We start from the raw sequence: 22,333 nt of genomic DNA on the forward strand, positions 1-22,333 counted from the left end.
CGGCAGACAGGGAGAATGAAAAAACATGGTTAAAAATCAAAGAAAACGAAAAAGGTGGGGCCGAGAAGGGAAGAGAGAAAAAGATGAAGTCACTCGCAGGTGAAGCATATACATGTGGCAAATTGACAGACCTTTTTGGCAGCAGCGCTGCTACAAGCACTATCAGCAGCAGCAGCTTAGAACAAGTGCAAGATGATGAAGAGAATGATGAGGGCGCGAGTTCAGATATACAGCCAGCCTCCTGCGTTCATGATGAGGGACAGAGTTGAGCTGCTGGAAGAACCAGCTCAACTGGCACGTATACAAGTGCAGGGCAAGAGCAAGAGGTGGGTGAGAATGATCCCTTGAACTCAGTGGCGTTTTCTCCTGGAGGCCAAGGGATGCCAGGCTTCCCCTGTTTGTTTGTATTGTAGTTATAATATTAATAAATACATAAAAACACTTCGTTTAGTTTCGGTAATTATTCTGCCGGCCCGTCTCTCCCCCATTCTCATTGAGTATTTTACAAAGAGTGAAACAGCGCCCCTCTAGATGTTATGGTGAAACAGTAGATTGCACTCTGTTGTGAGAGGAGGCCAGCCGAAATTGGCTTCCCTTGGTTAAAAAAAAATGGAGGGATTGACCAATCAGATGAGGCTCACTCATGCCTCACAATCCAACCAAATCGCATCAACTTCAGTTCGTACTGTAACTGTCATCACTGCCCTTAAAAAGTAGCAAGCAACTGAAGCAAGTGCAATTATGGAGGGTGGAGAATTTCATCAAAAATAATTTTACTAAACTTCCGCTACAGCAGCAACTAAAAATGAAATCTGATGATAGGCCAATGCCCAAACTGGAGCTGTGTACTGAGATGAAAAAAGGAGCGAATCGGACGTAAAACTTTAAATAATAAACAGCGGATTTCTAACATTTGACATTTCATGTGGCCGGACTGGGTCAGTTTCCAGGGCTGAATTTTAGTCCCAGTCCGCCCCTGCATGAAGAAGTGGATTTTGCATAATTGGTCTCCTTTAAGAAATATAGGAACAATGCGGAAAGGTGAAGTGGTAACGAGCAGGTTAATTCACAGCAATCTTAATAGTACACTAATAAAATACTCAGCAAAGACAGGAAGTTATGACGAGGCTAAGGAACGTGGGAAGGGTTGAACACAACGTTGGAAATATATTGGAATTTGGAGAAAGCACTCAGTATTGAGGAACAGTCAAAATTCCAGAAGGAGGCAGCGTCCACACAGCGGCGTGTGTTGAAGCTCGCCGGGGGGCGTGTCTGAAACTCGACCAACAACCAATCACATGAATCTCCCGCCCCTGACACACAAGCAGCGGTTTGATTGGCTAGAGCTTGTACTGGCATCTGATTCGATTGGCTGACGCTTCTGCCGAAAGTTGAACATTGCTCAACTTTTGCAGCGAGCCACGCCAGCAAAGCTCCCACAATGGAGTTCGGCGAAAAGTGACGTCACCCATTCAAAGTGAAGCTTTCAACGCACGCCGCTGTGGACGGGCCGTAACACTGCAGATGCCAACGGCTGTAAAACACCAAAGAAGACGAATCGTCTTTCACTTTTTGTTGGATTCTGGTACTCAACAAGTCCAAATAGTGCCAAATATAACTGCTAATGATATTTAGGAGATCTGAAATTAAATCAGTTTCACAGCAAGGACTAATGAAATGATCACATATCTGGAAAAACCACATAAAGAGTAGAGTTTATAACTAAATTATTAACTAAAGTCTGTAAAATGTTCCCGGCAACTTTAGAACATGTTATTTTGTCCAGGTTTCGATGAGGACACACTGGATCCATGATACTCACTGAGTCTAAAGCAATGGGAAGAGAGTGGAGCACAAAAGGGTTATTAGATCAGGAAATAACAACGTCAGGTCCGAATGGCTTTATTCAAGTATCACAACAATACAGGATTAATATCTAGAATAAAGGTTTGTTTGTTTTATCCTCAGAGTAATCATCTTTCAGGCATGACGTTACACACTCTGGACAGTAGGTGGCGGCATTCACCTTAAACTGTTTCCTAATGATAACTTCAGAAATGTCTTACAATCACTGACCATCGAAACATCGATATGGACACTTCATTTGTAATTTTTCTTAGAGTTAAAGGTTAAATTGGCAATAATTCTTTAAGCAAATGAGATGCTCATAAACGTACAAATAAAGCGTGGGAACTGGGTTTCTTGGATCCAGAAGAAGTTCCTGACGTTTACCCAATACCACTATTCTATAACTATAATACAGCAAACGATCAAAACACACAAGAGCGATTACAAAAATAAATGTTTTGCAACTCAAGTTCCATTCTCCTCAGTACAAAAAGCTGAAAGTAATAAAGCAGTTTTCCTGAACCACATGTCAGGAGAAGATATAATATGAAAGGTAAAGTAAGGCCTCCAGTGAAAGGTCAGAGGTCACGAGAGGAGCGTTCTCTAGTAGCTCTTCATGGCCATGGACGATCCTCCGCTGTCGTGCTTTCTGATCAGATGGATCATCAGGACGCTCATCAGCAGGGCCAGCAGCTGGAAAAAACACAGGAAGACGGTTAAAAAACAGACCAATCAGAAGACACTATTGCGGAAGAGAAAAATAAAAAGGTAAGCAAATTTAAAATCCACTTATTTTTGCCCCATGAAGCGTTTTACCTCGTAACTAACTTGCTCCGAATTAATAACAACAAATTCTACATTTACTTCGGTTATGTTGAGGTCCAACTGCAACATTAACATTGCTGTTAAATCAAATCAATCATCAACAATAGGGGAAATTCCGACCCCTCTTTAATATTATTTCCTTTTATTATTATTTTTTTTATCCATCCATCTTCTCCCGCTTATCCGTGGTCGGGTCTCGGGGGTAGCAGTTCCAGCAGAGAGCCCCAAACGTTCCTTTCCCCTCATCAACCAGCTCTGACTGGGGGATCCCAAGGCGCTCCCAGGCCAGCGAAGAGATATAATCCCTCCACCTGGTCCTAGGTCTACCCCTTGGTCTCTTCCCAGCTGGACGTGCCTGGAACACCTCCCTAGGGAGGCGCCCAGGTGGCATCCTAACTAGGTGCCCGAACCACCTCAACTGGCTCCTTTCGACGCGAAGGAGGAGCGGCTCAACTCCGAGTCCCTCCCTGATGACCGAACTTCAGCCACCCTGCGGAGAAAACCCATCTCGGCCGCTTGTATCCGCGATCTCGTTCTTTAAATTATTATTCATTTATTTAACAGGGACAACATTTCTATACATGTGCCAGAGTTAGCCAAGAGGCTATTTTTCATCTGTAGTCCCTGGTCAACCTAAAGACAATACATACAATCAAATAAAAACATGCAACAAACATTACTGGAATACTTAATAAAAATAAATAAAACAAAAAACAGAACAATTCAACAAAACAATTAAATAAAAAAGTATTCCAGGAAGTATTGTGTTGAACAAACCCAACCTATTACTCATTGTGTCCAAGGTTTGGTTATTTTTTTGTAATCTCCTATAATTAATAACCTATAATCAATAACCTATAATTAGGGATGCTCCGATCGCCAATTTCGGGGCCGATCACCGATCGCTGATCCGATCGAGTGGGCGGGGCCTAAATGGAAGATTTAAACTTTAAATCTTCCATTGAAAGTGATGTTTTAAACTCAGTTAATGCTCATTCTCTGGAGCTTCCACAAACAACAATCAACTTAATTATTACATTCAAATGATGTACATTATTCAAGTTTACATTCATTTTGGAGAATAACACGGGAGAGATGAGCGGAAGCGCTCTCTTTTCCTCTCTCCCTCCCTCTCTCTCTCTGACAGCCTGTCAGTATCTCAGCTCACTGATCCAGTAATGAGTGACCCGACAGTGAAGAATAAATATATTTATAACTAGTGTAGCTAGTTCCAGAGGTAGATAAAATAGCTAAGTGTGTTAGGTCTAACTCTTGTGTGTTTCGCTGCGCTCACCTGTCCGGCGGGCGGAGCTGCAGGATTTCTGCTTCACGTTGCATTCCGCTATTTTACTGTCTTTTTCAGACACCTTAAAATAATGCCAGACCGGTGAAGCCATGTTGGCGAGCTTGTTTTGCCGCTCACAGAGAAAAGTGTCATGTATTTTACGTCATGCGATCGGCTCTCGCGATCGGCATGTTTAGAGAGCACCGATCGATCGGCAGAGAGAGTATCGGCCGATCTCGATCGGTGACCGATCGAGATCGGCCGATACTCTCTCTACTGACCGATCGATCGGAGCATCCCTACCTATAATCATGCGTTCATGTGAAATTTGCTGACTTTTCTCAAAACACAACAACTTCTTAAGACCTCCAAATGTTACGTTTAGAACTTCGACTGAAGACTAGGAGAAAAAATGACTTTGTGGTTTGCTAGGTCCAATGAATTAGTTAGACCTTAAATGAAATGGAATAGCAAAGCAATGTGTCGAAGTCAACCCGAGCTGTTACGGTTGGCGGCGAAACGCTGCTGAATGGAGCCGAATCCATCAACACGGACAAAAAAGAAGAATAAATAAGAAACTTACTGCGAGGATTGCAAACGTGAAGCAGAAGCCCATAAAGATCTTGAAAAAGATATCGAAAAACCCAAAGATAACACCGCTGCAGCTCTGCAGGAGAAAAAGATGGAGAAAGGGTCATTATCTGGAAACGTCACAGGAAGGAGAACTGGATGGTGTCTTGGTGTCTTGGTTAATTGATTGAATACCGTCGCGTAGATCTGGTCTGGGCCGAAGGTTCCCTGCAAGAAAAACAAAGGTACAGAAAGTCATAAACAAGTGTTCAAAAACAGCTATACCTGCATTTAAACAGAAGTGAACCACACATCGTCAAGAGGTCATTTAAGGCATCCCACTCCCTTAATAAACCTTTACTGTATTAACTAAACCTGTAAATACATGAACACCCTAGGTCAGGGGTGTCAAACTCAAGGCCCGGGGGCCAAATCCGGCCCGCGACTTCATTTCATGTGGCCCCACATGCCGCTTTACAGAAGCACATTGCCCATAAACTACATGTCCCACAATGCATCTCAAATATGTCTTTTTTTTTCAAAATGTTGCTTTTTTGTTTTTGTTTTTCCAGAATTTGGCTTTTCTTTTTAAATCATTTTGTGACATGCGCACTGAAGAGACTTGCAATTGTTTGCCCAGACTTCTGCTTAGTTATTACCCTATCCGATAATAAACCAATGCAGAGGCAATAATGTAATATAATACATTATTTTATATATATTAAATATTTATATATTTATTCTTATATAGTCTTATATATAAAACCGGCCCTATGAGTGCAACCATGATGCTAATGTGGCCTGAGTTGAAATTGAGCTTGACACCCTGCCCTAGGTAATGCAACAGTTCATCTTTAAGAGTATATGTTATGTTCTGATCCTGTGATGATAACTCCTTCTTGCTTTACTCAGACAACTTTGACTTTCTAAGCAATACTGAGAATTGTGATTCATGAGGTATTACCCTCATGAATCACTGTTTAGAGTTTTAAAGAAACTCAAACACACAACTGCCATAGTGTTTTAGGGATATAGGATTCAATATCTTAATCTGTTCCTTATGTGGACGGAAGAAGCTCGAATGGCAACTCATAGACCATCCACGACTACCATCATTACCTAAAATCATACACAGCTTCCAGATGATTTGGTCGTTAGTGAGGTAAAAGTGGCGTTAAGTTTTGCACAAGAACTAAATGGGGCTGACTGATTACCTATACAGTATATTTATAGACCTGGTCTTTCATTTAACAAAACCTACCACAGGTTTGTCTTTACATCCGGACGCAAAGGGGAATCCTGTATGTTGCATCTTGCACTCACAGGACCGAGAGATGTTGTTTCCCCAGTCGCTGGAGCTGACTACACCACAGCATTGGGCCTGAAAACATACGAGACAAAAGGTTACACAAGGTGGGAATTTAGCCTGGGAACTATCCATTTCCAATGCTTCTAATGGGTTAAGATAAGAAGTACTTAATGGATCCCGATTTGTGATTTGTTTGCATTGCAGCAGCATAAAAAGACAAGGCCGTGTACATTAGAGGAATGAAAAGACTAGAAATAAACAATCCAAAATGTAAAAACAGTAGAAAATATACACGTTGAAATACAAATTTAGATTAACAAAATATAAAGCAGGAAGTTATATATATTAAGTGTGTAAGGAATGGAATATTAAACATTACATTGAATATAAATGTAAAATGTACAGTGAGTTTTTATCAAATATGAATGTAACTGTAATGTAAGCATCAATGTACAACCCTTCATTTAAAAAAAAGAGATCTATTTACTTCCTCTAACGTACATTGGAAAGCATTCATCCTAGAAGAACCGTGTTTTAGGTTAGCTAGACTACATTTGAAAGATTTTAAAAGTGCATTTACACCCTCTTCGAATCTCATTAGCATCGATTTCATTTCTTTGTCTTCCATGAAAGGCTTTGCCACTTCAGCGGAGGCGGTGTCCAAAGAATCCTTCAGCTATAATAAAACAAACAACAACATTAGCATCAAGACCGAGAGAGAAGGTTTAAAGAATGTTAAGAAAGTCCAACCCGGTCTCACGGCATTTTGTGTTATAGTCACGAAATTAATGTAATCTATTGATTCGTGTTCACCAACACGATTTTCACATTTTTTTCGAGTCACACAGCGATTTTAAAAGCAATGTATTTCTATTGGTAGTGTGTTTCGTGCCTGCCCCATGGCTTTTTGTCCGGTCGGGTCTTGGAAGACCGGAAGCTGTGGGGTTCATAAAAAAGATGTCTTACTCAATATCTTACCCTAAGCCTAACCCTTTTATTTTAAATTCTATAATGTCGGATTTTTTTGCCGTCCCCGAGGAAAAGAAATGGCTCAGTCCCCCAGATAACTGAAATTATTATTCACATTGCTTTTAAAATCGTTCTGTGTGACACTAAAAAAATGGCGAAATCGTGTTGGTGAACACGAATCAATAGATTCATTTCGTGACTATAACACGAAATGCTGTGAGACTGTGTTGGAAAATCAACTTAAACTAGCATCAAGTTCGAGCACCATTTAAAGAAAAGTGTAGTGTTGTAACATCTACTAGCTGAAAAGCTTAAATATAAAATGCTGAAGTATGTTTTCATTGGCTTTATAATCAATAATCAATCTGTCTATCACCTTCTATCATGGGCCACTTCTGATTGGTTAACAATGGCTGGTACATGTGGAGCACAGCACTTCTGATTGGTTAACAATGGCTGGTACATGTGGAGCACAGCACTTCTGATTGGTTAACAATGGCTGGTACATGTGGAGCACAGCACTTCTGATTGGTTAACAATGGCTGGTACATGTGGAGCACAGCACTTCTGATTGGTTAACAATGGCTGGTACATGTGGAGCACAGCACTTCTGATTGGTTAACAATGGCTGGTACATTTGGAGCACAGCACTTCTGATTGGTGTGGATGACTGACACACAAGAAGAAAAAATATATATAAAAAATAAAAGTTAAAAAAATAAATGTTAAAAAAATCGCAGACTTTGTGATTTGATAATCGCATCATTTCGAATCGCAATTTCGATTTAAAATCGATTAATCGTTTAGCCCTAGTGGGTGTGTATCGCAATGATGCTCGAAATGTCCCTTATAGGCCTACGTCTGTTTCCGGTTATTTTATTTTGAAATTCAGTTCCTGACGGACGCCAAAAAAGCCCAAGATTATAGAATTAAACAAATAAAAACAAGGATACTTGTGTGTTATTGGTGAGTGAATAACAGTGTGTTATTGGTGAGTAAATAACAGTGTGTTATTGGTGAGTAAATAACAGTGTGTTATTGGTGAGTAAATAACAGTGTGGTTATTGGTGAGTAAATAACAGTGTGTTATTGGTGAGTAAATAACAGTGTGTTATTAGTGAGTAAATAACAGTGTGTTATTGGTGAGTAAATAACAGTGTGTTATTGGTGAGTAAATAACAGTGTGTTATTAGTGAGTAAATAACAGTGTGTTATTGGTGAGTAAATAACAGTGTGTTATTGGTGAGTGAATAACAGTGTGTTATTAGTGAGTAAATAACAGTGTGTTATTGGTGAGTAAATAACAGTGTGTTATTGGTGAGTAAATAACAGTGTGTTATTTAGAAAAGAATAACAAATTAGAAGGAAAAAAAGATTTAAAAAAATACAGATTTCAGTATTTTCTGAGGCATCATTTATTTTCCTCGCGGACGGCAAAAAAAGTCAGACATTATACGATTTAAAATAAAAACAATAATCGTGGCTTGATATTGAGTAAGAAAATGTTTTTATGAACCCCACAGCTTCCGGTCTTCCAAGACCCGACCGGACCAAAAGACGCAGGCACGAAACACACTACCAATAGAAATACATTGCTTTTTAAAATCGTTCTGTGACACGAAAAAAGGGGAAATGGTGTTGGTGAACACGAATCAATAGATTACATGTCGTGACTATAACACGACATGCCGTAAGACTGGGTTGGTTATAGACAGCACGTTAGCATCAAGGTAGATAAAGATAATATAAGCATGAAGTCAGTTAGATATAGAGGAAGTCACATGGAGGTAGAAATAGCATTGCGAAAGTAGAGAGCTGGATAAACAGATTACCTTGTTTCTTGAGACAACGACAACAATGCCAAAGATCAGCATGATGATCATTCCCGCCACCATGAAGCCTGCAAACTGTTATCAATGTCAGAACACTCTGTTAGATATGGTGGTTAATCTAAAGACAAATTAGTGTCATCATATAATAATATAATATATATAATAATATATATAATAATATAAAGAGAAGAAGAAGAGAGGAAGAAAGAGAGAAAAGAAGGATAGAAGAAAGAAGGAAGAGAAGAAGAAGAAGATAAGAGAGAGAAGAAGAAGAAGAGAAGGAGAAGAAGAAGGGAAGAGAAGATAAGAAGAAGAGAGAAGGAGAAGAGAGAGAAGAATAGAGAAGAGAAGAGACAAGAGAGAAGAGGAGAAGAGAAGAAGAAGAATAGAGAAGAGAAGAAGAGAAGAAGAAGAAGAGAAAGATATAAGAAGGAGAAGAGATAAGCTAGAAGAGAGAGAAGAATAAGAAGAATAAAGAGATACGAGAAGATAAGGAAGATAGAAAGAAGAAGAATATAAAGAGAGATAGAATGAAATGAAGAAAGAGAAGAGAGAAGAAGAGTAAATTAAGATATAAGAAGAAGATAGAGAAATAAGAAATAGAAGAATAATAAAGATAGAATATATAAGAATAAGAAGATAATATAATAGAATAATCATAATAAGAATAGATGAATAATAATAATATAATATATAATAATATTAATATAATAATTATAATATAATAATATATAATAATAATAATAATATAATATAATAATAATATAATATATAATATAATATATAATAATATATAATAATATAATATATAATAATAATAATATAATATAATAATATATCCGCCTTTCAGGGCACAGAGAGTCGCTTTCCAGAAAAACAGGAGTAAAAAACAAACAAAAAACAGTCAGACAAACAAAACAACATGAATTCTTCCTCAGTTTCACATCTTGTACGTACTATTTTGAAGACGAGTTCTTTCTCCATGCATGCAGCAACGATTCCCAAGACAGGGAGGATGAGGACACCGAGGGCAAACACCCAACTCCAGGCCAGACTCGGACCCCCCACCGCCGTTACCTGGAAAACAGGACAACACAAGGTCACAGATGGGCCCATAGTTCATCCTCAGTCTCTCTATTTACTTATAGAGCACATTTAAAACAACTTCAGTGGAACAAAGTGCTGTTCAGGGAACACATCACCTCTCTTCTCCTCTCTTCAGGGGACCTCACCTCCTCTAGGGGGGACCTCACCTCCTCTAGGGGGGTCCTCACCTCCTCTGGGGGGTCCTCACCTCCTCTAGGGGGGACCTCACCTCCTCTGGGGGGTCCTCACCTCCTCTAGGGGGGTCCTCACCTCCTCTGGGGGGTCCTCACCTCCTCTAGGGGGGACCTCACCTCCTCTGGGGGGTCCTCACCTCCTCTAGGGGGGTCCTCACCTCCTCTAGGGGGGACCTCACCTCCTCTGGGGGGTCCTCACCTCCTCTAGGGGGGTCCTCACCTCCTCTAGGGGGTCCTCACCTCCTCTAGGGGGTCCTCACCTCCTCTAGGGGGGACCTCACCTCCTCTCTAGGGGGGTCCGGGGGCATGCACCCCTGGGAAGATTTTTTTTTTTAAATGTTGAAGTGAAATGCATCAATCTGGTGCACTTTGAGCACAAAATGAATTTATGGACACAGCTCTCCACTCTCAGATGAAAGAGAGCTGTATATACTTTTCAATAATCCAAACATCTTTAGGATATGATCACAACAAATAACAAATCATTTCAACTGGTTTATTCATATCTTGTGTTACCTAGTTAGCATTCTTTCTTTTACTTTATGCATATTTTACTAATCACTCCCCTTTTAAACTGTTTACTGTCCTATAGCACACATAGGAAGGATTTCTTACTTTATCTATATTAATAAAGGGGTGCTCTCTCACACACACACACACACACACACAGGTTGTGTGCTCCTCCGTGGCGATGACGGCTTGCGTTAAAAAATAATAATAAACATATTTGTAAAGTGGGGGGACACAAACGGGATTTCGAAAAGTGCTGGGGACATGTCCCCCCCCCTGTCCCCCCTGGAGATTACGCCATGCGTGTGTGTGCGTCAAGTGGAATAAATATATGCAAGTTACAACACACACAGTAAAGCTCTGGCCCTCATGTGCTGTATAGGCTGCATGATAGGCTGTTCAATGGGGCTGATGTGTAGATTCTGCCAGAAGGAAAATCAGCGGGGAGGTGCCACATTGCTTTTCTTCCCGACTGCAACGCTGGTCCCGCAAATCAAGCAAGAACGTGATTGGTCGATATTCATTGTGGGGGTGGGGGGAGGAGGGGTGTTAGATAGATATAGAGTTGTAGTAAGTAGATAGAGTTCGCTATGATTTAGGTTTCGTTTGCATGGGGTAGATTCTTTTAATTACATTTCGTTTTTTGTTTTGTGTATTTTTTACATTTTGGATTTTCTTGGCGAGCTATTTTTAGAACGTGCCCGGCGGGCGCCTCCCGTTGCCCCTGCGGGCGACTGAGTGCCCGCGGGCACCGTGTTGGCTACCCCTGCTGTAAGTACTAGCCTAGCTTAGCTTAGCTGTTGTCAAGTTGCCATGGTGAAGCTGCTTTATCCGCCGTTTAAACAGTAACGTTACACATGGTAAAATCGTGCTCTTACTCTGCTTGGAAAATAGTTGCAAGCAAGCGAATTGTTTTTTTATATTAGTTTTTCAATTTGATCCGAATAGTGAAAATAATAGGAGCAATGTGGAACATCTGGGGCTAAGGCAATTATTGGCTACAGTTCGTTCATTTGTTTTCCGTTCTTCATTTATTTAAATACTGTTGACTGTATCGGTAACAAGTGTTACCTGTTAGGCCGACTGTTACGGCTATGTTATTAAAAGTATTGTTATAACAGAAATATGTGTTTTGTATCTTCAGGTTGTAAAACGTTATAGACGGAGTTTGGAGCCAGATTTGGTCCCCGGGCGCTGCGCTGCGCTGGGTTACATGCAGAGGACACATTTAGTTTTAATGTGTGCGAGTACTGAGACAATAAATACATATAAATCGTAATAGTATGCTCTTTCTGCGCTTCTGCTTAACAGCGTGTTATCAGGTGTCTCGGAGCGTGTTATGAAAAAAAAAAAAATCTCTCCGCACCGAATATTCGCTGCTGATTACTACTGAATATCCGGAGCCCGAAAAATGGTATTCGGGACAGCCCTACTAGGAACATGTATTAATGTCCACATTTGTATCCTTACGGCCCGTCCACACGGCGGCGTGCGTTGACGCTTGCCGGCGGGCGTGTCTGAAACTCGACCAACAACCAATCACATGAATCTCCCGCCCCGGACATACAAGTACGCGGTTTGATTGGCTAGAGCTTGTACTGGCATATGATTCGATTGGCTGACGCCTCCGTCGAGGCATCAAAAGTTGAACATTGCTCAACTTTTGAAGCGAGCAACGCTAGCAACGCTCCACGTCGCTTCCCAAAATGCAGTTCGGCTAAAAGTGACGTCACCCAAAGTGAATGGCAGAAGCGTTGGAAGCTTCAACGCACGCCGCTGCGTGGACGGGCCGTTAATGTTTGTGTTGTGATCGTAGTCTTGTCTGTTGGTTGTTTTGTGACGTGATTTAGTTTTGCTTTTTTTGTAACTGTCTTGCTTTTGTACCATGTTAAGACCCCGTTGAAACATGATGGTTCATTTCAAGGGGTCTATCCTAAACTAACACATTTCAAATAATAATATGTTGCTTCTGAAGATAAATGATTCATTTATCAACATCCGAGAAAAATACGCTACTTAGCCAGGCTAGCTTAGATCAGAAACAGCTTGTTCTGAAATCGATGTTGAGAGCTGCGTTTCTGGCAAATACGTCTTGCAAAACGTAGTGCTCGACTGAAGAGTGAATTATATAAGTATGTTTAAATACCATCAAATCCTGGTGTGGACAATTATTCTTCTACACCAGTGTTTCTCAAACGTTTTCATACCAAGGACACTTAACCAATAAAAAAACACAAATATCCAAAATCACATCGTTTTTCTAGAACAGATTACAAATCGCCTGAAAATGGTACAAACAAGTGGCAACATGTTTGACGAAGGTGTTGCGCTGGGCTATATCATGCAATCGAAAGTGAAACTTAAGCTCGCTCCATTGCGGAGATATTCCCGCGAGAGTGCGGAAAACTTACATTTATTCATTTATTTCAAATGTGAAATGTTACCAATATACTCACGGACCACTAGGGGGCGCTCACGGACCACCAGTGGTCCACGGACCACACTTTGAGAAGCACTGAATCTACACCAAAGCTACTCAAAATGTACATTTTGATTTTTTTCGTTTTTAAGGCTGCATATAGATGTAAATACATCTTCCGGCACTTATTGATTAACTGTTGACAAAATCACTGTTTATTCTAGTATATACAAGTAATGAGTTTTGTTACACTTTATATCATATTGTAGTAAATGTTTACTTCTCTATCTACTTTCTCAAAGGCTTCACATCCAGATGGACAGACAGAATATATTCATTTAATCGTTTGCCATAACCATGTATCGTTTTTAAAACAGCGGCGTGTTTCTACTAATATTAGTGTTGTTGCCGGTGTAGAGCCATCGTACAGTTATCTTTACACAGCAGCTCATACTCTGGTGAAAGAATAGACCGACACAAACATTGGATTTGTTGGCAATTTAAAAAAATAGAATATCCAATAATAATCCCCAGAAAATGATATAAATTCCAGGAAAAATCATTGTTTCTAAACTGGATTATGTTTAATTCCAGGTTTTACAAAAGTCTTTGAATATTTGCCTAACTTTTCCTTTTCAGATTGTTAAACATTTTGAGAATTGTTACATTTTTCCCTTCACATTATGAAATGACATAAGGATTGAGAGTTTAAGTAATGTAATTATGTTATCAGGCCATAGTCTTTTAATTTAATATTTAATGAAGCTAACGTAAATATAATCCTAAATTGAAGACAGTGCAATTTTGCAGAACACAGATTGATTAGATTAGAGTGTCTTACACCTGAGCTGGATCTCTTATGGTCCTGAAGTTTAAAATGCTTGACTAGTGATTGCCTTGAAGTAAATCTTTAATGCAAGCTGGTTTTGATTTTATAGTTTGATAAATGAGATTAAATTAAGCTTAGCGCAAGTTCAGACAGGAAGACCTATCACTCCGTATTGCACGTCATGGCAATACTCGCTCCCTGCACTAGATGACAGGGAGCGCCACTCCTCAGCTAACCTATCACTCCCCTCCATTTACAAGCCTAATTATCGCACCTGTTAATCCCTCTATATATGCTCTCCCCTTTCCTATCGGCTGTCTTCCAGGTGTCAACACGCAACCCTCCTCCACCCCTTCGCCTCCTGCTTTCAACTCAGGGCCAAGCTTAACCTTCTCCCTTCCAACCGGACCTAACCACTTATCACCACCACCAGTGTCCAGACCCAGGGGGGTTCATCGGAAACGGTTCTTCCCTTCCCGATTGATATCCTACAAAACCTGGGCCTAATCGCCAAAACACCATTTCATTCACTTGTTATAAACTGTCATCATTATGTTTCATTTATATAATGTGACCGATAATAAATATGTATTCCATACATCACGTCTCTCCTGATTGAACTAAGGAGTAAATGTTAAAACATATTAGTTTAAAATAAATGTTGTTGTTATTATGTATCTGTGATTTTATTATGCTTTTGACAAAAGATGCTCCAAACACTGATGATTTTTCTATTGTGATTGAATGTCTCAATCTTATCATGTTGTTCTTAATGTGATTGTTATTGATGTAATTGATGTTGTGTAAGTCCACACTCAAATCTGAAGATTCCCATTGATTTAAGTACTGAACAAAATATTATTAGACTAAGGTTTTTAGGTTATCAAAATTGATAAAAAGAGAGAAACTGTTGGAACCTGGCTGCTCAGATACCTCATTCACACCAACGCAACTCCGGTTCAAGCTCCGTGCTAGAGCTTTTCAGGTTCAGAACCGGTTCTTCGGTTTAGCTCCGGCTCTTTTCACACCGCCCAGAGTCCGACTGGTGCTGCGTCATCGTTTGCGTCATGACGTAACCGTTTGCGTGCCTGCTTCATAAAGCCAAACCGCGTACCGTACCTCTGTAATCTGTACCAGATTCCCAGCAGGTAGCTGGTCTCTTCAGTGGACCACTGCTGCTTGTTAAGTTTCTCCATCGTTGTGTACAAACTGGATACAACGCCGGCTTCTTGTTGTTGTTCAGGAGTTGATCCCGCCCCTGCCCCCGCCTCGACGTAAGTGTGACGTATGCGGTGCTTTTGCTCCAGCCGGACAATTTGTTGGTGCTTGAAACGAACCGGATTCCGGAGCTAAGAGGCTGCTCCGCTGCGGTGTGAAGAGGAAAACCCGGGGCTTTTCAAGCTCCAGCTCCGAACCGGCCCTGAAACACCGTTGGTGTGAATGAGGTGTCAGTGTTGTGTCTCCCTGCTCCTGCCTGCTGGCGTCAGCTGATAGAGGTGTTATGGTTCTATGTTGTTATGCAGCATGTTGATGATTCTCTCTGAGCTAAACACACGGGTCTGGGGTAGAGTTCTTCAGAATTGACGTGGCAACTCTACCGTGAAGTCAGAACCTCTGGCTCTTGGACTTGTTTTGTGAATTCTCCGGCTGAAGCTCCTCAAAGCTCCTGCTCTCCCCGTGCCTCCTTTGAGTCGATGACTCCTCCTGCATTGCCACACAGAAGTTTCCCCCTCACCAAGTTTGATTTCTGCTCTGATTGCATCGTCTCCCAGAAAAGGTGGAATGGAAAATCTCCTGAAGGCTGCATCTGCTTTGCATTAAAAACAAAAAGGACTGAAAGCCTCCTCTACGTCTCACGCAGCTGCCAGGCCTTCCTTATAAACATCCCCATCCTTCACCTTGACTTGTTTTAAACATCTCTAAACAGGTACGGGGTGTTCAGATGTGTGCAGGATTATCCAAGTAACAAACCAGCTGCTTTGGTTTTCACTCAAAGCTTTGACATAATTAACATTCCTACGTCTGAAAGAGGTTATAAAAGGTTGTTTAATGGTACTATTTGTATTTACAGTAATCAACACAAACAAACTCTGGAACCTGTTTTAACTTATTGTTTTATTTGTAGTTCACATCTGACTCATTTAGTGGTTTACTCTGTGAGTCACGTTACGGTAAATCTGCCGCCAGGAGACATCCCGTAATGGAGAAGTTGTAAAAGATGATTGTCACACGAGATGTCAAACTCTGGCAGAAATACAACCCTGTTTCTGGTTCAACTTCTGTCGGAGCGCTTGTAGTTTATGCTTCTAGTAAACCCAGAGTAGTGTTGTTATATCTCTGTAAAAAGTCCAGACGCTTGATTCTTTGTACAAATTACCCCAAAAGATATAAAGTGAGCTACAGCTATAACTAACTAACGCTGATGCAAAAGGCTGCAGTTCATTCCTGTCCACTGCCAAGAGTCCTAAACCCAGGAAATGACTCATCCTTTTAGCATTTCCTGTCCCCTGGTCTGGAGGTCAATGGTTATCTGAAAGTGCTTTTGGTTGTTGGTTGAGATAAGGTCGGTAGTTTAACACAATCTGAAGAGATGTTGAGGTTTTGTCAAACGAAATGGTTGGTTTTTGGTCTTTTCATGGGATTTATTGACAATGAAATGAACCATCACATTTGAACCGAGCTAAAAAAGGCTTACACCTTTTCCAAAGTCAAATTCAAGCATTTTCAAGGTGCATTTTCCAGCTTTTCAATCATCTTACAGCTGTTGTAAATTACATATTTATATACACATACTCAAATGATTATTTCCCTACCTCACATTAACTCAGATGTTCTTTATGCTATAAACAACCAAATGTGTGTTTCGTGATAATAATAATAATGGGTTCCATTTATAAAGCACTTCATATTTGATTTCAAATCCAGAAGTGCTACAAGTGATAGCCTTCTACACGAGGATGAAAAATTAAAGAAAAGAAAAGTAAGTTTAATATTTCAAAATGAGTGACCTGTCGTAGACTGGGCCTCCCATATAACCTGTCTGAGCCGATATACAACAATCAGCCAAATAACTTTTTAATACATTATTGATTACTATTGTTGAGGTACTTTTAGGTTGGCAGTAAACACAAGTCAGAGGTAAATGGTGTACTTTCACTCCTCTACATGTATTTAATCCCTTTAGTTACTTCACAGATGTGGATGAATGATCTGAAATCTAATCAAGTGTTGAATCAGACTTTAGTTCCACCTGGAGTAAATCCACCAGCTACCCTGCAGTATACAAAGTACTTCAAACTAGCTGCACCTTCACCAGCTTTGAGAACACTTTCATGATCAATCATTATAAAACATATCAATATATTATTCTGAAATGGACCAATCTGCACAACGACTACTTTTACTGTCTTTCACTATATTTTGATGAGAATACTTTTCTACTTTTACTTGAGGAACATTTTGAATGCAGGACTTTTACTGTAACAGAGTATTCCTACACTCTGGTACTTCTACCTTTACTCAAGTACAAGATCTGAGTACTTCTACCTTTACTCAAGTACAAGATCTGAGTACTTCTACTTTTACTCAAGAACAAGATCTGAGTACTTCTACTTTTACTCAATTATAAGATCTGAGTACTTCTACTTTTACTCAAGTACAAGATCTGAGTACTTCTACTTTTACTCAAGTATAAGATCTGAGTACTTCTACTTTTACTCAAGTACAAGATCTGAGTACTTCTACTTTTACTCAAGTACAAGATCTGAGTACTTCTACTTTTACTCAAGTACAAGATCTGAGTACTTCTACTTTTACTCAAGTACAAGATCTGAGTACTTCTACTTTTACTCAAGTACAAGATCTGAGTACTTCTACTTTTACTCAAGTACAAGATCTGAGTACTTCTACTTTTACTCAAGTACAGGATCTGAGTACTTCTACTTTTACTCAAGTACAATATCTGAGTACTTCTACTCAAGTACAAGATCTGAGTACTTCTACTTTTACTCAAGTACAAGATCTGAGTACTTCTACTTTTACTCAAGTACAGGATCTGAGTACTTCTACTTTTACTAAGTACAAGACCTGAGTACTTCTACTTTTACTCAAGTACAAGATCTGAGTACTTCTACTTTTACTCAAGTACAAGATCTGAGTACTTCTACTTTTACTAAGTACAAGACCTGAGTACTTCTACTTTTACTCAAGTACAAGATCTGAGTACTTCTACTTTTACTAAGTACAAGACCTGAGTACTTCTACTTTTACTCAAGTACAATATCTGAGTACTTCTACTTTTACTCAAGTACAATACCTGAGTACTTCTACTTTTACTCAAGTACAGGATCTGAGTACTTCTACTTTTACTAAGTTCAAGACCTGAGTACTTCTACTTTTACTCAAGTATAATACCTGAGTACTTATTCCACCTCTGGTAGTGTATTAGTCTGAAAATCACGCAGAGCTGCATAGAAATAGCCTCACAATGGAAACAAGTGGAAAATAATATTTACAAATGTGTCCAATGATTTGTAGGTAATGCGACTCAAGACACCTGACTTATACTTCTTCAAAGGAAGACTGCGTTCATTCTACAATTACATGGCATTAAAGCAACATGTAGTTTTACTTGTATAATACTTCAATTTTATATAAAAGACAGTTTGTTTTCATCTGTTTTCAAATAAACAAAGTATTGGCTTTCAGAATATTAAACTTGTTTCTGAAAATTCAGAAAAATACAACTTTGAAGCTTCGGCATAATTACAAGCGGAGAACGGACTAATGTAACGTCACAGCAAGCATAACAACAGCCGGTGTTTCTTGTGAGTGTTTCCCCGGTACACAAACACACACACACACACACACACACACACACACACACACACACACACACACACACACACACACACACACGCGAGCTTCCCCCAGACCAGTAATACAAAGGAAGATGTGTCTTCGGGTCAATGTGACTGATTTCGAGAGAGCAAGTCACATTTGGTTTAGGCACGAAACATACTACCAGTAGAAATACATTGCTTTCAAAATCGCTCTGTGTCGAATCAATAGATTATATTTCGTGACTATAACACGAAATGCCGTGAGTGCTTCATCCTCTGAACACCACACGATGGCGACTGTAACGCACATAACATAGGTTACGCTCCTCTGAAATGATTGTCCCCTGCCTAATCTAAAATGCTTCTACGGCGTACCTTTCATGTGGCTCGTCAGCGCAGACTCTCCCATCGTTATGTTGCACACTTTGCAGGAGGCTACTCGTGGGCTTGACCCTCGTCTTAGCCATGGCTTGTATTTGTCTTCTGCTAGCCAACGCTCGTTGAAACTGCAACCTCCTGGCACACAGTCATCGCTCACTCTCATCAGAATGCCCAGGTCACACGTAACACAAACACTTGCAGGTCGCGCGCATAGCGCGGGAAGGCCCCAGCGGAGCTGTTTTATGTAGAAGCGACGCAATTATTTTCTTTTAATCTAAAAAGCGAACTATTCAGTCAGACAGTAATTTATTGTAAAAGTAAAGCATTTACATTTTCAAGCACTTTATCTCAATTTCAAGCACCATTCCCAAAATTCAAGCACTTTCCCCAACCTTGAAAACACCACGTCAAATTTCAAGCATTTTCAAGGATTTCAAGCACCCGTACGAACCCCAGGGAGATGCTACCTTCAGGGTCCACTACAGAAATAGGACATCCCTGTACCACTCTATAGTAAAAGGAGAGTCGTTTTTTTGCTTGGTTTGTCAGCAGGACTACAGAAAAACTAAAGGCACCATTTTCATCAAAATTGGTGGAAGAGTGAAGCCTATCCAAGCAAGAAGCTATTCTGGATCAGAGTCACGAGGCAGACGCATATTTATGTTTCACTTTTGTTAACATTTAGAGGTATGGCTTTTGCCCTGCAGTCATGTGGTGTCGGAATAATCCGAAAAAATGTATCCAGAATCGAAAAATGTCAGGTTTACATTTGGAGAAACGTATCAGAGAGATATCTACGTATTGACATAAAAGGCAGCCGTTCATAAAGTTAGAGGCTCATCTTGGCTTTTTAAACTTCTGACAATTTAAAATGTTAAAATGCAAATAAACGTCTGCATTTCGAAAGCCAAAATGTAGGACCTTTTGTGGATTCACTATCTATGATGTTGTTGTTGTTGTTGTTGTTTACCTGGTGGCTGAAGGGGGTGGCCTGCACTGCTCCGTAGACCAGCACACCGCCGAGTATCTGAGGACAGAATCAAATGTTAAAAATGCCAGGTATGGAGGCTGAAGAGTGCCAAACAATATAGATTTTTGGAAAATTGAGGATAAAAGACAACATGTAAACAATTTAGAAAGAAATTAAACCAATTGTAAATTAAACTAACATATATTTAAATGGAATAAAAAAACAAATGGCAAATTTCTACCTATCCATGCCTGAAGTGTGTACCCGTTTCTGTCATTCCTGCCTTTCGACACTAGAGGGAGATAGAACCCAAAAACTAAAATCACTTTCTCCGGCTCCTCCCAATTCTTTTTTTGAAAGTTGTAAATAAATTACCTTTTTTTATTATACAATTAGCTGATGCATTTACTCTGCTGCAAAAAAGATATGAGAGGCAGGAGACATTGTGTTGGTTTGAAAAGGAAGGAAAGTGGGTGTGATGGACAGGAGAGCATTGCAAAACTGGCCCCGGTAATGGTACAAATCTCAACCTGTCCTTCAATGGACAGCGTCCCCCCCCCCCCCATCTATGTATATACTCGCATTTTAGACTCTGTTACTAACTGTATATCTGTAGACTTGGTATGTCTTAAATGTCCGGTTAGGATGTATTAGAACGAAATCTAAAATGAAAATTGTAAATAAGCAATCTGTATGTAAAAAAACACCTGTATGTAAATTGTAAATAAGCCATCTGTATGTCAAATATGTCTTATATGTCTTAAATGATATGATGAATTGGAAATGGAGGACCCTGATGTAAACAAGACGAAAGTCTTTCTCTGGTCTGCATCCCCTTAACAATTGTATGTTTTGAGCTGTACTGTACTGTACCCAATATACAAGCTGTTAATAAACTTTTCAATCAATCAATCAAAAGTGAAGAAATGTGCAATAAGTTTTATTGCCTTGCACAATTCCAAACTTTATTTTTTTTGTTAATCTTTTCATTCTTTCTGCCTAAAACAAGCAAAGATAAAACCAGCTGATCGAGCTGAACAACATTATTTCTAAGTGAAATAAAAAAGGTGGAATGAAGGGCGCGAAAAGATCTCTTTGATGTTTTCGCGCTTTTTTATTCTAGAACCTGATTCAGCTTTATTCTCTTGCTCAGTTTCCCACATGTTTTGGTGAAAAGGTTCAGTTTTATAGCTTTTTTCTCTTCTCCCTCAAAAACAACCAGACCTTAAATGCCCCTCACCCCTCAGACCCCCCTCTCTCTTTAGTTCCTTCTTCCTTTCTCCAGCGCTCCGAGCAAAACACAGAGAAACCATCTGAAACTCGACCCGGCTGCCATTGTTTTGTGCAGTTACTGGAAATGACTGAACGCTGATGTAGACATTTGAGTTACACGAGTAATACATAAATAAAGAATCCTTCACTACTTTCATTTAAGTTTTACGCCTTCAAGTTTTACGCCTTAATTTTCAATTAAATCATAGTTTTAGGCTTTTTTACATTAAGAAATTTAATTTAAGAGTTTTGAAAACCCATAAATAAACCAAATAAATTCTAAAAACATATATATTTGTATTTCTTTTGAGCAAATCTCTATCCTTTCTGTTTTTCTTCATCATAATAAAAATAAATTCTAGATTCTACATTTTTGTTCCCAACCAGATAAAACCCTATCTTTGTTTAATAACAAGTGAAATAATTTTAAAATATATATTAATTAACTTATTATACACTTATATACTAATAAAGGGCTGGCTTATCTACAGCCAGTTGAGTAGCACTTGAAATGTTTTAACTCTATGAAACCTGATGTACTTTATGATTCTGTTTTCTTCTAGTTTGTATTTTATTGGTCGAACGCACTTGTCTAAATATTGGATAAAAGCGTCAGCTAAATGCAATGTAATCTAATAATCTAATAATTCATCAAAGTGTTGTGACTTCTTGCAATCTTCATTTTGTAGAATTATTTTTATAAATAAAAAAAACATATTACTACAATTTCGATTTCTTTCGATCAATTGAACTTTAAACACAGACAATTACAATAAAAATATTTTACTTGGTTTTCTTTTCGAATGCTAACCCGAACCTCTTTCCCCCTCTTTTGACCCTTTAGCCCAAACACAAAATAACGTTGAGAAAAAGGAGCAATAATAATCATAAAGATTTGTACTCACTGCAAACACCACATTGAAGAAGATAAAGAGGCATTTGATGCATCCGTTAATTTTCCCCATCTTCAGTTTTGAGAGTTTCTCTGAGATGCAACTGCGTGCTGACACTGAAACACAGAGGGTGTGTGAGAGGGTGTGTGTGTGTGAGAGGGTGTGTGTCTGTGAGATGGTATGCAACAGCAGTCTATATGGCGCTGGTATGCAGGAGCATGTGCTTTGATGCTGAGAACTCAGATCTGCACAACATAGAACAGATCTGCACGACACAGATCAGATCTGCACGACACAGAA

At 39.5% G+C, this 22,333-nt stretch overlaps 1 protein-coding gene across 1 annotated transcript; it reads right to left on the bottom strand.

The window, feature by feature from the left end:
- Positions 1–1,886: 1,886 nt before the first annotated feature.
- LOC117558264 (tetraspanin-8-like) lies at positions 1,887–22,212 on the bottom strand. The gene is made up of 9 exons (XM_034234317.1): positions 22,046–22,212; positions 19,869–19,925; positions 9,596–9,715; positions 8,639–8,713; positions 6,418–6,513; positions 5,790–5,909; positions 4,724–4,756; positions 4,542–4,625; positions 1,887–2,541 (listed from the first exon to the last, which is right to left on the bottom strand). Exons 1-9 carry the CDS (start codon positions 22,103–22,105, stop codon positions 2,452–2,454), a joined length of 735 nt encoding a protein of 244 aa, XP_034090208.1. The 5' UTR covers positions 22,106–22,212; the 3' UTR covers positions 1,887–2,451.
- Between the last annotated feature and the right edge of the window lie 121 nt (positions 22,213–22,333).

The sequence above is a fragment of the Gymnodraco acuticeps genome, unplaced genomic scaffold, assembly GCF_902827175.1.
Source record: "Gymnodraco acuticeps unplaced genomic scaffold, fGymAcu1.1, whole genome shotgun sequence".
Classification (NCBI taxonomy): Eukaryota; Metazoa; Chordata; class Actinopteri; order Perciformes; family Bathydraconidae; genus Gymnodraco; species Gymnodraco acuticeps.

Coding starts and splice junctions, on each gene's coding strand:
- LOC117558264 (XM_034234317.1), bottom strand. CDS start 22,105: ATGGGGAAAATTAACGGATGCATCAAATGCCTCTTTATCTTCTTCAAT. Junction 9,716..19,868: donor CCACCCCCTTCAGCCACCAG/GTAAACAACAAC, acceptor CCTGTTTTCCAG/GTAACGGCGGTGGGGGGTCC. Junction 2,542..4,541: donor TCACGTTTGCAATCCTCGCA/GTAAGTTTCTTA, acceptor TGTTTTTTCCAG/CTGCTGGCCCTGCTGATGAG.